The sequence below is a fragment of the Equus przewalskii genome, chromosome 31 (genome assembly GCF_037783145.1).
Source record: "Equus przewalskii isolate Varuska chromosome 31, EquPr2, whole genome shotgun sequence".
NCBI classification, from domain to species: Eukaryota; Metazoa; Chordata; class Mammalia; order Perissodactyla; family Equidae; genus Equus; species Equus przewalskii.
The window spans coordinates 24789382-24805962 of record NC_091861.1 but is presented as its reverse complement, the minus strand read 5'-3'; the positions used below and the strand labels follow the sequence as shown (position 1 = coordinate 24805962).

The 16581-nt window shown below is 34.2% G+C and overlaps 1 protein-coding gene across 3 annotated transcripts in view; it reads left to right on the top strand.

Annotated features, from left to right (window-relative positions):
- The window catches only part of LOC103554613 (complement factor H-related protein 2), a 28674-nt gene extending 13103 nt beyond the window's left edge, over positions 1 to 15571 (top strand). For 2 of the 3 annotated variants that reach the window (XM_070602409.1, XM_070602408.1), the window contains 4 exons: positions 1247 to 1441; positions 2240 to 2416; positions 14526 to 14708; positions 15164 to 15571. In XM_070602409.1, the coding sequence (XP_070458510.1) occupies positions 1247 to 1441; positions 2240 to 2416; positions 14526 to 14708; positions 15164 to 15384 (776 nt within the window). In that variant the 3' untranslated portion in view covers positions 15385 to 15571. The remainder of the gene's footprint in view (positions 1 to 1246; positions 1442 to 2239; positions 2417 to 14525; positions 14709 to 15163) is intronic. The other variant, XM_070602407.1, reaches the window with a different exon arrangement.
- The last annotated feature ends 1010 nt before the right edge of the window (positions 15572 to 16581 follow it).

Below are 16581 nucleotides of genomic sequence, written 5' to 3'. Positions count from 1 at the left end.
TTGGGCAATTTCTTTCTCTAGCAGCAACAACGACAACAATTCAGCAAAGCTTCCTTGTCCAGTTTAAAATTATTCTCTTTCTGTGAACTCTTTCTAAAAATAGGCTTTGAGCTGAATGCCTTGTAAACTTAGGTTTCACTAATGTTTCTCAAAGGAGAAAGGAACCCACTTAGTGGAAGAATGCTTTTGTGTAGATAGAAGCGTCTTTGTGTATTTAGTGGGCATGAGTTCAATTGTTTCTCTCCAAAATTCATATGGTGAGTTCCCAAGTCCCTAGATCTCAGAATGTGACTGCATATGGAAATAGGGTCTTTAAATTCAGTTAAAATGAGATCATGGGGGGTGGCCATTATCCAATACAACTGGTGTCTGTATAAGAGGAAGAAATTGGGACACACACACATAGAGGAAAGACCATGGAGAGACACTGGGAGAAAGTACCCATCTAGAAGTCACAGAGAGAGGCTACAAATGAAACCAACCCTGTCGACGCTTTAATCTCAGACTTTTAGCCTCTAGAATGGTGAGAAAATAAATTTCTGTTGCTTAAGCCTCCCAGTCTGTAGTGCTTTGTTATGGTAGCCGTAACAAATGAATACAAATGTACTTAGACATTTTTAAAGGGACAGTAATAATCAAAAATTATTTTCCTATTTTTCACTTAACTATATATACCTACCTACATCCATACTTTTAGAAGACATTCATCAGAATTCAGTAATTATATCTTGGTTGTATTTTTGTTGCTGATTTTTGTCCTTTCTGAATATTTTATGCTCAAATTTTCTTCACTGATTCACTAAAAATGTTTTATGTAGTCATATATACATGCATATTCCCTTGACTGGGAGAAGAGTGATGAAAGGGCTAGGATACCCAGGGGATTTCCACAGAAGACACAGGAAGAAGAGGCACAGGAAGTGAATGGAGAACTATAAACAGTCTTAGCAACCAAGCAAAAGCAAATTACTTAGATCTGGGAGGTACAGTGAATAGATCCCATTTTAATCTCTTCCTCAGTGTTTATACTTTTCTGTATGTTTTTAATCTTGGAAATACTTCTATAAAACTTAAACATCATGAGCTCCTCAAATACTCTGTATTCTTAGTTATACATTGTCCCAGTTCTCAAATCACTAACACAAGTGGAAAGATTAAGCTGAGTAGAATAATAAATTCATCAATGTGATTATTAAAATAAAGTAGAATTATTCATTAATGTAGCATACTATTTTTTTTAATTAAGGAAGAACTTGTGATTTTCCAGAAATAAAACATGGAAACATATATGATGAAAACAGATATAAACAAAGCTTCCCAGTTGCTGTGGGAAAATATTTCTACTATTCCTGTCATTATAGCTTTGTGTCTCGTTCACAATCACTCTGGACTGCAATAATGTGTACAGAGGAAGGATGGTCACCAGCACCAAAGTGTCTCAGTGAGTAAATACCCTGATCACTATCTGGATAAAATATTCAGTGGATTCAGTGCTTGGAGGTGGGGGGGTGGTGCTTGAAGGGAATCACAGAATCTGGACAGTCATTGCAGCAGATATTGGGTGAGCCAGAAAAGTGAAGATATGTCATTTCTCTTTTGTAAGAAACTGTTTGTGGAAATCAAATCAAAAAATTGAGGTAAAAACTTTTGTGGAATATCTGAATCCTCGCATTTCAAATACGAATGGGCAACAATTTTAACTGCTAATATTTGATTTAAACACACTCGTTTGGTAATTATATGAACACGTTTTCGGAAGAAAGTTTATTTTTAATGTGTAATTTCTGATTCAAAATGTGCTATTCCTTTGAATATTCAAGAAGTGTTTCTACTATTTTACTCACTTTTGTGGTTTTTATTAATCATCTCTTTGTTCTTTAAAATTATATCTGTCTTACCTGCTCAATGAGTACAGAGAAAAGGCAGAAAAGTGAAGACAGAATCATGAAAGAGAAAAGCAAAAGAGAGGTGAATGTCATCTCCTCCTCCTCTAGAAAGCGATTTAGAGAAGCAAATGAGAAATAAAAACAGTAACTTTTCTGATATCTAAAAGAACTTTAAAATGTGAAATGTTTAATATATGCAAGTACTAATTAACGACATTACATATTAATTTTTTTAACATTCATGAACTAATTTTTAAGAAACTAATTTTTGTGCTTGATTTCTCTTTTGAAGTTTGCAAAATGTAGTACTCTTGCATTTCAAGATTTACATTAGTCATCTTTTGGGTTTTTAGGACAGTGCTTTTTCCCTTGGGTGGAAAATGGTCATTCTGCATCTTCAGGACAAACACACTGGGAAGGTGACACTGTACAAATTGTCTGTGATAAGGGCTACAGCCTCCCAAATAACCAGAGCAACATTACATGTATAGAAAGTGGCTGGTCCATCCATCCTAAATGCAGTCCTATCCGTAAGTAAGACATCATCCTCTGGGATCCAGTATTTTTTTTTTAAGAAATAACCATATTAAACATATGCAATATTGTTTCTATTGTCATCTTTTTGGTCTTAGGATTACAATTGTGTCTATGTAGATATTCAAATCTCTGGATAATCACTGGAAGACCATTTTGTGTACTTACATAAATTAAATGTAGGCAATATTAGAAAAAACTAATCAAGACCACAGTGAAAAATTTCAAAAGGCATTTACATGTTTAAGTAACACAAATTTACTGTTTATAGTGAAATTATGCAAAATCAGTTGATACAACATGAGGATAAAATTAAATTTTACGTAGAGTGAGTTAAAATATCACACTTGTAAAATTCTGTGGCTAGCAAGCATTTATCTTTTTTGGTAAACGTTACGTTTAGATGATGTAGAGCCTAGCACAAAAGTATTGATAATTTCCACATTGTTAGAACTTTGTACTTCTGTAATTCAGGTTTCCAGTGTATAACTTATGATGTGGAATTCCCTTTCATAAGAAACTATACAAAATTAGGAATATATTGGAGCTGAAGTTGAGTTGGAGTTTCTTACATTTTTATATGGAAACCAAAGAGTTGCTGAATTTGAATACAGGACCATAAGAATAAGATTCTTAAAGTACAGTCAAAGCCTTGAAGAGAATAGTCTGTTCTTGCCCTCTATATCTTCCCACCCAAGCAGGAAAATTGGTTATTGTTAATTCATCTAATCAATGTTTATTGTGCACCTTTTATATCCATGCGCTACTACAGATGATGGAGATCAATGCTCTACAATCATCAGTGTCTTTGTCATTGACTCTTAATGTCAAGTGAAAGACTTATGGTAAGAATAACAATGGTGGTAAAAAAGAAGAAAATACAAAATTAAAGATTATGAATCATGCACCTTATTAAAGATGGTATTAAGGTGACTGGGGGAGGGGTATATTTCATGTAAGATAGTTTTGGAAGCTTGCCCAACCTTAAGGTTGACATCTGGAAAGAAGTAGTCAGATAAATAGCCTTGAGGCATAAAAAGGCTTGGATCCTTTGAAGAGAAATAGGAACATAGTGTGGCTAAGGATAAGGCGAAGTGTTGAATTAATTAATTTAGGAGTCATAGGCCATGATAAATATTTTGGATTTTAGTCCATGTGCAATTGGAAACTTCTGGGAGGTTTTAAGCAGGGAACAACACAAAATTCATTTTAAACAAGATCACTATGGCTGTTCTTTGGAAAATGGATCAAAAGTGACCAAGAAGAGAAAGGAAGACCAGTTACCTGAACATTATCATATTCCAAATGTGATATGTTCTGGGGTACAAGGAAGTGGAGAAAAGAAGTATTTTTCTGGGGTTTCAGTTTATGTTATTTGCAATGTAGCAAAAAAGAGAATTGGATTGTCTGTACAGGCTGAATATTACTGATGTGAAGTATACTTTTAAATAAGTGGAAAGCAAAAGAAATCAAGAAGAATCTTAAAAAACTCCAGTTGAGCAAAAAATATTTATATTACTTACAATTATAGGAAGTATACAATATATACACTTTCGTGTCTGACATTTTTCACTCAGCAACATTTATAATATTTTAAAAATTGCACACACAATTGAACATATCCGTAGTTTTTTATTTTCTTCTGAATAGTATTCTCTTGCATTCACATTAATGTGTCACAATATGTTTTACCTATTCTCCTGTTGATGGAAATTTGGTTGCTTTTTCATATTGTGAATAAGTCTGTTATACACAGTGTTTTTTAAGTCTTTTAGTGAATGGCAGGGGATAGACATTTCCATTTCTCTTGTGTAAATATTTGAGGCAAAATTGCTGGATCTTAGACTAGAAGCATGCTTAACTATATAAGACATTACTACAAAGTTCTCCAAGTGGTTGTCATCGTTATCGTGAGAGAGTCCTGGTTGTTCCACCTCCTCAGTAACATTTAGGTTGGTAAATCTGTGGGCTTTCAGCCATTTTATGGCTGTGAAACAGTATTTCACTTTCAATGTAGATTGTGTATCCTTGGTGACTAGTGATGCTGAGTACATTTTTGCGTGGTTATAGGCTATTTGTATATCTTCTTTTAAAATATCTGTTCAATACTTGGGCCCAATTTTGGCTACTATTTGCATAGAATGTTTTTTCATCCTTTATTTTCAGTCACTTTCAGTCTTTGTTTCCAAAGTGAATCTCTGATGATTAATGATGATGAGCATTGTTTCATTTAACTTGACAATTTGAATGTCTCCTTTGGAAAAATGTCTATTTAGATTCTTTACTTACTTTTTAATCAGATTATTTGTGTTTTCTCTTTTTTTCTACTGAGTTAGATGAGTTCCTTATATATTTTGGATATTAACCCTTTATCGGGTGGATGGTTTGCAAATATTTTCTCCCGTTTGGTAGGTTGCCTTTTCATTTTGTTGATTCTTTCTTTTGCTTTGCAAAAACATTTTAGTGTAATGTAGTTCCACTTGTTTATTTTTTCTTCTGTTGCTTATACTTTGGTGTCATATCCAAAATATCATTGCCAAGACTGATGTCAAGGAGTTTCTTCCCTATGTTTTCTTCCAGGAATTTTATAATTTCAAGTCTTACATTTAACTCTCTAACCCATTTTAAGTTGACTTTTGTGAGTACTGAAAGATACGGGTCCAATTTCATTCTTTTACATTTAATATCCGATTTTCTCAATACCATTTATTGAAGAGACTACCCTTTTCCCACTGAGTATCGTTGGTGCCCCTGTCAAATCTTAGTTGACTGTATCTTCCTGGGTTTATTTCTGGGCTCTCAATTCTGTTCCATTGGTCTATGTATCTGTTTTTATGCTATTAAGATATTGTTTTGATGATTAATCTTTGTAATCTATTTTGAAATCACAAAGTGTGATGCATCTTGCTTTGTTTTTTTTTTCCTCAGGATTGCCTTGACTATTTGGAGTCTTTTGTGGTTCCAAAATGTCATTGGAATTTTGGGGGATTGCATTGAATCTATAGATGGTTTTGGGTTGTATGGACATTTAAACAATATTCTTCTAATCCGTGAAGACGAAATATATTCCCATTTATTTATATTTTCTTTAATTTCTTTCATCGATGTCTTACAGTTTTCAGTGTATAGATCTTTTACTTCCTTTTTTAAAATTTATTCATAAGCATTTTATTGGTTTCCATGCTATTGTAAATGAGATCGTTTCATTTCTTTTTCAGATAGTTTATTGTTAGTGTATAGAAATGCACTGATTTTTGCATGTTGATTTGGTAACCTGCAACTGTATTATATTTGTTTATTAGTTCTAACAGTTTTTTGGTAGAGTTTTTAGGCTATTCTATATAATGTCATCTCCAAACACAATTTAACTACTTCCTTTCTGATTTTCACCCCCTTCATATCTTTTTCTTGACTGAATGTTCTGGGTAGCACTTCCAGTAGGCTGTTGAGTTGCCACAGTAAGAGTGGGCACCCTTGTCTTGTTTATGAACTTAGAGGAACGTTTTCAGTGTTTTACAACTGAGTATGATGTTAGCTGTAGACTTCTCATTTATGGCATGTATTTGTTTTAAATATGTTCTTTCTAACACAATTTGTTGAGAGTTTTTATCATGAAAAGATGTTGAATTTTGTCAAATGCTTTTTCTGCATCTACTGAGATGATCATATGATTTTCATTCTATTAATGTGGTATATCACTTATTGATTTGTTTATGTAGAACCATCGTCACATCCCAGGGATAAATCCTGTCTGATTATGATGTCTGTTGATCTTTTCTGTTGTTTTTCTTGGCTCTATCATGAATCATCAAGGAAATGCGAATAAAAACCACCATGAAATATCACCTCATACCTTTTATATTGCTATTATCAATAACACAAGAGATAACAAGTCTTGGCAAGAATGTGGAGAAAAGGGAAGCCCTGTGCACTGTTGGTGGGAAGGTATATTGGTACGGACACTATAGAAAATAGTATAGAGTTTCTTCAAAAAATTAAAAACATAACTACCAGCAATGATCCAGAAATTCCGTTTCTTGGTATTTATCCAGAGGAAACAAAATCACTCTCTTAAAGATATATCAGAATCCCCACGACCGTAGCAGCAGTATTCGTAATTTTTAAGAGAGGAAGTTACTCATGTCCATTGACGGGTAAATGAATAAAGAAAATGTGATATAATGTTATTTGGAAATTAAAAAATGGAAATCCTAACATTTGAGACAACATGGGTAGACCTTGAGGCATTATGTGAACTAAGTTAGAGAAAGACAAATATTGTATGCTATCACCTATATGTGGAGTCTAAAAAACTGGATTCATAGAAACAGAGAGCAGAATGGTAGTTGCTAGGTGTTGGGGGTTGGGGGAAATGGGACAATGTTGGTCAAAGTGTACAAATTTTCAGTTATAAAATAAATCAATTCTGGGGATCTAACGTATAGCAAGGTGACTATATTTAACAATACCGTACTTCAGTCATACACTTCATAGTGATGTTTGGGTCAATAATGCACCCCATCTGTGAGTGTGGTCTCATAAGATTATAAGTGGCAATGAAAAATTCCTATTGCCTGCTGATGTTATAACCATTATAACATCATAGTGCAACACGTTACTCACGTATTTGTGGTGCTGCTTGTGTAAATCAACTTACTGTGTTGCCATTCATATAAAAGTATAGCACACACAATTTTGTACAGTCCATAATATTTGATAATGATAATAAAGGACTATGTTACTGGTTTATTTATTTACTATACTATTTTTTTTCATTATTTTAGAGTACACTCTTTCTACTTATAAAAAAAGTTTACTCTAAAACAGTATGCCATGTTGCACCACAGTAACCTCATACATCTCGTGTTTACTGTGTCTCTTGATTGCATCATTTTCTCTTCTGCTTGATTTATCTCATGTTGTTTTCCTTGTTATGGCCCATGAGTGTACAAAATCCACTGATAATGTTGCTAGTTAGAGGCCATGTCAACGGCTAGACTTGGAAACGAAATTAAAAGTGACTAAGGACTATGAAGGTGGAAAATGATTGATAGTCATTTCTCACCAGTCAGGCATGTCCCATTTCACCATAGCTATAATCTTGAAGAACAGGAACAAAGTGATGTAAGCTGTTAAAGGATCTGCCTCATTGAAGGCAATGAGACTAACAAAACTTTAAGAAGGGCCTATATAAGATATGGAGAAACTTCTAGTGACTTGGATTGAAAACCAGACACAGAAGTGTACCCCTCTCAGCACCATGACAATCATAGAGCAAAATTTTGTTTGAAACGTTGCAAGAAAAGACTGGACCCAATGATAATGCTGAATTTGCTGCCAGCTTTCAGTGGTTTAAACGCTTCAAGAATTGTTACTCGTTATATAAAGTGAAAGTAAGTGGTGAGTCTGTGAGTGCTGATGTTAAGGCAGCTGAAGAACTTTTGGAAGCTCTACACAAGCTGACTGTGGAGGAAAATTACTTGCCAGAGCAAATATTCAATATGAATGAAACCTCCGTATTCTGTAAACAGATGCCTGCAAACTCTTTCATCCATAAGGAGGCCAAGTCAATGTCAGGTTTCAAGGTTTTTAAGAAGAGGATAACAGTCTTTCGTGGGGGCGATATTACAGACTACAAGTTGAATTCCCTTGTGGTCTGGCACAACGATCACCAGAGGACTTTCAAGCATATCAGTAAGCACACATTGCCAGTGTACCAGAGGAGCAATAAGAAGTCATGGATGATCCAGCTCCTCTTCCAAAATGCCCTCCTGAATTCTTATGCCTGTAAAATGAAGAGGTACTGTTTGAAGAATAATATTCCTTTTGAGATTTTGCTTATTGTTGATGATACTCCTGGACATCCTCATTGGTGATCTTCATTTTAATAGCAAAGCAGTGTTTCTTCCTCCAAACACTACCTTTTTGATCCAACCAATGGGTCAAGGAATCAGAGCAGCTTTTAAAGCCTACTATCTGAGGAAGACCTTTGTCCAGGCTATTGCCGAATCTGAGGAAGACACTGATGAAATTCTGGAAGGATTGCAACATCTATGACTGCATCAAGAACCTTGTCTGGGCTTGGGGTGGTGTCACCAAGGAGTGTATGAATGGCATCTGGAAGAAGACACTCAAGAGGTTCACCCATAACTTCAAAGGATTTGCCAAGGGTGAGGAGGTTACAAAAATCAACAAGGCTGTGGTTGAGATGGCAAACAACTTTAACCTGGGTGTGGATGAAGATGAGATTGAGGAGCTCCTAAAGGTGGTTACTGAGGTATTGACTAATGAGGAGTTGTTGAAATTGGAACAGGAATGCATAGCTGAAGAAGAAGCAAGAGAAAAGGAAACTACAGGAGATAAAGAAGAAAAACCCGAAGAAAATTTACAGTAAAAGATTTAGCAGAAGCTTTTTCAGACTTCAACAAGCTCCTTAAAAAGTTTGAGAGGCTGGCCTGGTGGCCAAGTGGTTAGTTTGGCACACTCTGCTTTGACAGCCCGAGTTAGGTTCCCAGGCACAGATGTACACCACTTATTGACGGCCATGCTGTGGTAGAAACACACATATAAAATAGAAGAAATTTGCACAGATGTTACCTCAGGGTGAATCTTCCTCAGGAAAAGAAAAGTTTGAAAACATGGACCCCACACTGAAAGGTTTTCATTAATAGAGGAGAATGTTCATGGTCTGCTATCTGCTTACAAGCAAATCTATGATGAGAAAAGAAACAAGCCAAGCAAACCTCCATGGACATATTTATGAAAGAGTGACACCTCCTCAAGACAGTGTCAGGCAGGTCCTTCAGGAGGTATTCCAGAAGAAGACATTGCTACCATAGGAGGTGACAACTCCATGGATGTTATTGCCCCTGAAGATCTTCCAGTGGGACAAGATATGGAGAAGGAAGAGAGTGATAGGGATGATCCTGATCCTGTGTAGGCGTAGGCTAATGTTTATGTTTCTATCCTAGTTTTTAACAATAAAGTTTAAAAAGTTAAAGATTTGAAAATAGAAAAAAGCCTATAGAATAAGGAGATAAAGAAAATATTTTTTATAGGTGTGCAATGTATGAGTGTTATTACAAAGGAGTCAAAAAGTTAAAAAAATATTAGAAAGTTTTGAAGTAAAAAAGTTACAGTAAGTTAAGGTTAATTTATTATTGAAGAAAGAAAAGTATTTTTAAAAATAAATTTAGTGTAGACTAAGTGTAGAGTTTATAAAGTCTACAGTAGTGTACAGTAATGTCTTAGGTGTTTACATCCACCCATTAGTCACTCACTGACTCACCCACAGCAACCTCTAATCCTGCAAGCTCCATTCATGGTAAGTGTCCTATACAGGTGTACCAGTTTTTTATCTTTTATACCATATTTTTACTGTACCTTTTCTCTGTTTAGATATGTTTAGATATGCAAATACTTACCATTGTGTTACCATTGCCTACAGTATTTACTACAGTAACATGCTGCAGCTAAGTTTGTAGCCTAGGAGCAAAGGCTATACCAAATAGTCTAGGTGTGTAGTAGGCTATACCATCTGGGTTTGTGAACGTACACTCTGTGATGTTCACATAATGACAAAATCACCTTACAAAGCATTTTTCAGAAAGTATCCCCATAGTAAAGTGACACATGACTGTACAGTTAGAAAGAAAGGCATAGGAGTTGAGAGTGTATGCCAAAGGCTCTTCAGCCATACTGTATTTGTCTTTTTGTGACAAGCTTATTTCACTTAGCATGATATCCATGGCATTCCATGTTGTAGCAGGACATAACAGGATTTCCTTCCTTTTTAAGGCTAAATAATATTCCATGGTATCATATACCATATATTTTTTTAATCCATTCATCCATCAATAGGCAATATTGATGGATGTCATCAATATTAACATCAATACTTCCAACTCTTGGCTATTGTGAATACTATTGTAATGAACATGGATGTGCAAATATCTCTTTTAGACCTGGCTTGCAATTCTTTTGGGTATAATACCCAAAAGTGGGATTGCTGGATCATATGGTATTCTATTTTTAATTTTTTGAGGCACCTCTACACTGTTTCAAGTTCAGTTGCATGATTTTGCAATCGCTCCAAAAGAGCACAAGGGTCCAATTTCTCTACATCTTCACCAATACTTGTTGTTTTCTAGTTTTTTTGATAGTAGTCGTCATAATACATGAGATGATATTTCATTGTGGTTTTGATTTACATTTCTCTGATGGTTAATGATGTTTAGCATCTTTTCATATGCTTATTGGCAATTTGTGTATCATTAGTTGGAGAAATGTCTATTCAATTTCTTTGCCCATTTTTGAATCAGGTTATTTGGTGTTTTGTGTTGAATTGTAGGAATTCTTTATATATTCTGTATATTAACTCCTTATAAGATATATAGCTTGCAAATATTTTCTGCCATTCCATAGAGTGACTTTTCACTCAACTGATTGTTTCCTTTGCTGTGCACAACCATTTTAGTTTGATGCAGTCCCATTTGTTTAATTCTTGCTTTCGTTTCCTGTGCTTTTGGTGTCATATCCATGGAGTCATTTCCATGTCCAATGTTATTAAGGTTTTCCTCTCTGTTTTCTTCTAGGGATTTTATAGTTTTGGGTCTTACATTTAGGTCTTAATCTATTTTGAGTTAGTTTTTGTATATGGTGTAAGATGAGGATCAAAATTCATTCTTGTACATGTGGATATCCAGTTTTCTCAACACCATTTGTTGAAGAAACTATCCTTTTTCTATTGAGTGGTCTTGGCATCCTTGTCTAAAGTTCTTTCATCACATATGTGAGGCTTTACTTTGGGGCTAACTACTCTATTCCATTGGCATATTTGTCTGTCTTTGTACCATTGCCACACTGTTTTGATTATTGGAGCCTTGTAATATGTTTTAAATCAAGAAGTGTTAGTCCTCCAACTTTGTTCTTTTTTTCTCTTTAATTGTTTTTTAAGTTTTGATTTCTTAGCACTAATTGCACTAATCAGCATTAATTGAACAACCTTAGCACTAATTGACCTCTTCAGACTTACATTTAGCACCTTCTACTTTTGCCTCTTCACTCCATATATGTGCATCTATTTTTCTTCCCAAATATGTCAGAATCTTCTCTACCTCGTGATCTTGCATGAGCTCAGAAAAATCTAAAACCTTACCTTTGAAGATAAAATGTACTTATTTGTCTTAATTTGTAAAACATTCCCTCATGAAAATTTTTGTATTCTCTAAACCTGGTAAAGATTTTTTCTTTCATGTAACAGCACAGTTGTGTCTTGAATTGTGTAAAGGATGGTAAATTTGTACATTGGAACACAACTCTGCCACTGCAAGAGTCAGATTGAGATAACACTCTCTGGCTGGGAAGGACGTGCACGATATATTTTTACATACAAAAGCATGTAGAGGACAATGAATATTATCCAATTTTTGTGAAAACAGAGGTGTATAGGATTGTAGAGATAGATTGTATATGCCTCAGAGAATATTAGCAAGGAATGTATTACTTAGATTTTGCCTTGGAAGTTGTGTATTTTAAAAAGTTTTGCAAAGATATAATGTAACAAAAATATTTCTTTAGTATTTGTTATAAAAATAACAATAAAAAAGGTGTGTAGGGGCCAGTCCTGTGGCATAGTGGTTAAGTTCAGCACATTCCACTTTGGCAGCCCGGGTTTGGTATGTGGGTGCAGACCTACACCACTTATTGGTGGCCATGCTGTGGCAGTGACTCACATACAAAATAGAGGAAGACTGGCACAGATGTTAGCTCAGGATGAATCTTCCTCAGTAGGGAAAAAGATGTCTGCAACCCAACGTTGTTTTCTGTTAAGGAGAGTTCAGTGCTTTTGCTCTAAGACAATTTTTTTAGTAGTACTTCTTTCTGGCATTATTCAGAAATATTTTATTTCTAACTGTGCCTTACAAAGCTCTGAGATTTTTCACCGAATGTGTTATGTGTGTTTTATCTTAGGGTGAAAAGTGGAAGTATATATTTTGTGGATATATGCATGAAATTCTCTAATGAACGATTTGGGTTCTCAGGCACTGTTTATGTATTGTGGATAAATATATGGTGTTGTATTTATATTTATGGTTTAAATTTTGCCTATGTATTAATTTTCTCTCTCTACAAATCAAATTCCATTTTTTAAGATTCTACAGAAAAGTGCGGACCTCCTCCACCTATTGACAATGGAGATATTACTTCTTTCCTATTAAAAGAATATCCTACAGGATCCAGAGTAGAATATCAATGCCAGTCCTTTTATGAACTCCAGGGATCCAAAGATATTACATGTAGAAATGGACAGTGGTCAGAACGACCAAGATGTTCAAGCAAGTTCTTAGCATACTCCTATAGTAAATTCAGCATAATAAACAGGGTGTTTTTTACATTTACAGTAGAATTTTTATGTAGTAATGATCTAGACTTGTTTTTAACAGCCAGTTGTACCAATTAAGACCAGAACAATTAATTAAAAATTTTTAATGGATGAGAGAATAAATTTGTAAAATTCTGATTTGAACAAAATAGTTGGCTTATTTAATACATCAAAATCAATAATACATGAATATTAAATATTAATATGTGAATATGCTGATGTGCATTATAACTCATCAAAATTTGCATTGAGATGATCTCAAACATATTATCCATGGAACTACATTTTCCTCCTACTAACCAATTTCTAATTATATGTGATCATCTCTTTAAGACTTTTCAAATAGATAGTTTGCAACAAGTTAGTCTAGGCAGAGTATTCTGAACCAGTATGAATGTTTCTACTTAAAAACTTGGAAAGTACTTCTGGTACAATGCTAAGCTAATTGCCACTAGCAAGTCATTTCTCTGATAATATCTCTTACCTGCATCTTACCACAAAAACTTACAGAGATGGGACACAAGATGAAAGCCAGCCATTTTTGATAGCATCTCCATCACTTCACTCCCTCACCCATATCCCAATAAGTATATTCAGGAACTTTCCTTTCAGGAATGTCCTTCCAAATTCCCCATCCCCACATTTTGGAAATATGTGGTATTTGAAGGCAATTTTTAAAAAGTTTTCCCCTTAGGAAACATCAGGGAGTAACAGGAATATTTTTTAATTGGAAGGATAAGTGTAATGGGATAAAAGTGAAGAAATAGGAGTCAAAATAAAAATAGCAAAATAACAAAATATTAACAATGTTTGATGTCAACACCTACTAACCTTTGTGATGGGAAATTAAGACTTCCATAAAGCCCTTCTGGTTCCAGTACAAACTTCTGTGAATGACCACCTATTCTGCTAGACTTCCCAGAATGTTCAATCCCTCTCTATACAGGATGGAGCCAGTATTTTCTCACAGCCATGTGAGCTCCTTTCCTCTCTGACTATATTGATTTTACTTAATGAATTAAACAATGTTGCTGATGGGAACTGCTGCCCTAAATTATCTGAAGTCTTAGTCACTGTCGCTCAAATCTGTCTCCACATTCTTAGCAGATCATAGCAATAGCAGTCTGAATATTGAATTCAGAGAGTGGCCATGCAGATAGAGACAAATTTGTATTTCAAAGTCTAAATAGGCCAGAAATATTATCTGAATAGATTTGCTCAGATAAAAGATAAGTTTCAGAGAAGAGTATTTTCTTGGCCAGAATAAGAAGCCATCAATTCCCTTTCACATTATACAAGTTGTTAATTCTTTGCATTTTATTAAAGGAGTTGGTTTCTTTTGTAATAAAAATGAAAATCAATAAAAAATCAATAGAGACCCAATAGACACTGTAGTATGTTGTGTAAAGAACAAGAAACATTCTTTTTTATCTTATCTATCCTTCTGTCTAGCATACATTCACTAAGGTAAAAATTTTTTAATACTAAAATACTGTAAAATGAACATATTTGTTAACACTTTATGTGTGCTTTCATGTAGGGTAAAGGAATGGCTTAAAAATGTAACTCACTTTAAGTGATTCAAATGTCTTCAATGAACGATTTCCTGTCATCAGATATCATAAATCTTGTTATTACATATTGTGCTATGTTTTTATTTGCTTTATTTTAACCTGTGTTTTTCTTTAGTCTTTCAATAAATCAAATCATATTCTTTTTAGTCTCTAAAGGAACATGTGGTCCCCCTCCACCGATCGACAATGGAGACATTACCACATTCCCATCACCAGCATATCCTCCAGGATCAACAGTTGAGTATCAATGCCAGTTCCTCCACCAACTTCAGGGAAACAGGATTATAACATGTAGGAATGGAGAGTGGTCAAAGCCACCAAAATGCTTAGGTAAATATTTTAATATTCTCATGGGTCCTGAGAAAACCCATGTAATAACTATGATGTTTTGCTGTTTATAACAGAATTCTCAGAGATTAACAACCAAGCATTCTGTTAAATGCTTGCTACCAAATATTAATGTGTGAGGAAATAAAGTTTGAAAAATTCTTGTTGAAGCAACAACAGCAACTAAACATTCTTTAATGAAAGCTCTTCATATATTGATATTACGATTCTTAGATTATAACCTTTAGTTTTCACACATTAAACATAGTACCTCATTTTTACATCATTAATTGTTTAAAATGGTTTAAATCTACATGCTGGATTTTCAATGAGTTGGTTTATAAAAGGTTTTAAGAATGAAGCCCTGGACTAGCTTGGAAAATTCTATTTGAGTTAGAATTTTTGTGTACAATATTTGTATATCTCTTAATGTGTTCATTTTTTTTTTTTGCCTTCAGATGCATGTGTAATATCAGAAGAAAAGATGGAAAAACATAACATAGAACTACGATGGAGGGATGAGAAAAAAGTTTATTCTAGAACAGGGGATGTTGTTGAATTTGTTTGTAAACCTGGATATCGTAGAAAGAGAGACTCCACAGAATTTCGAGCAACCTGTCAGGAAGGAAAACTGGAGTATCCCACCTGTGAAAGACAGAGATTTAACACGCATTCATAAAATCCTCATGTGTGCATTTATTCAGAATTTGTCATTATTAATCCAATTCTTCTCAAGTCATTCCTTCAAGTATTGTTTAACTCATTTTGACTCATACATCATAATTTGTGTTAAATATTACGTAGACAATGTTAGACACCAATGAATCACTTCTAAAAGGACCTCATTAAAACTTGGCTAACCAAAATGCTCTGTGTCCTGTTCATCAAATATCTATGGCCAGAAACTAGATGCAATCACTGCAGTGCCTGCTTCCATCCATCCTTCTCCCAACTTTCTCAAAGCCTCTCCATAACTTCTGAGGCTTTCTGAGACTCTCTATGTCAGAGGAAATGGAACAAAAAAGGCTAGTCACCATCTTCAAAATAAAATTACTTCACAAACATATAAAAACCAAACTGTCATACCTATGTTAGTAATAAGATGTAAGTAGTTATTACTCACATTGCTTACTTCTCAATAGATAAACATACCAAAAAATGGTGAAATGCATGATCTTCTACAAGACGTCTATGTAGCACACATCATAATTCAAACAAATTATAAAAGAGGAATTAGGATCTATTTGAGTGCACAGCTATTATACCATACATGCATATCATACATAGTGCATATCATACATGAAACATGATAAAGAATCCAATATCAGGTATAAACACACACACACAGACACACACACACACAGTAGGCTTTGAGCACTGAAAATGTTTATAGAACAAACATTCACAGGAAGTACAATAAAATATTTACCATAACTAGAGTTGAATTTAGAGATAATAGGAGTAAGAGTTGATGTTTAACTCTTTATACTTCGCTATATTCTCCAATTTTTCGATCTTTAACATATATCACCTTTGAACCACAAGAATATGTTGTTTAGAAATTAAAGATACAGAAAAAGTAAAACAATGCATGTTGAGAACTATAAAGATCTCTTTGGCGATGATCTTTAGATCTAATGACTTTTTCATGATTTTGCTGGTATAGAGAATTTTGGAAACATTTAACCACAAGAGTCTGAAATATGATTTTTATGTTTTGCATTACAAAGAGCATAATTAATTAAAATTGGTTGACTATAAACATTTTTCACTTCTACAAAAACATGAAAACTTGAAGATGTTAATAAAGATATAAATAATGAAGGCGAAAATATTTTATGGTGATACCTTGTTACTTTGTACTGCATCAAATCAA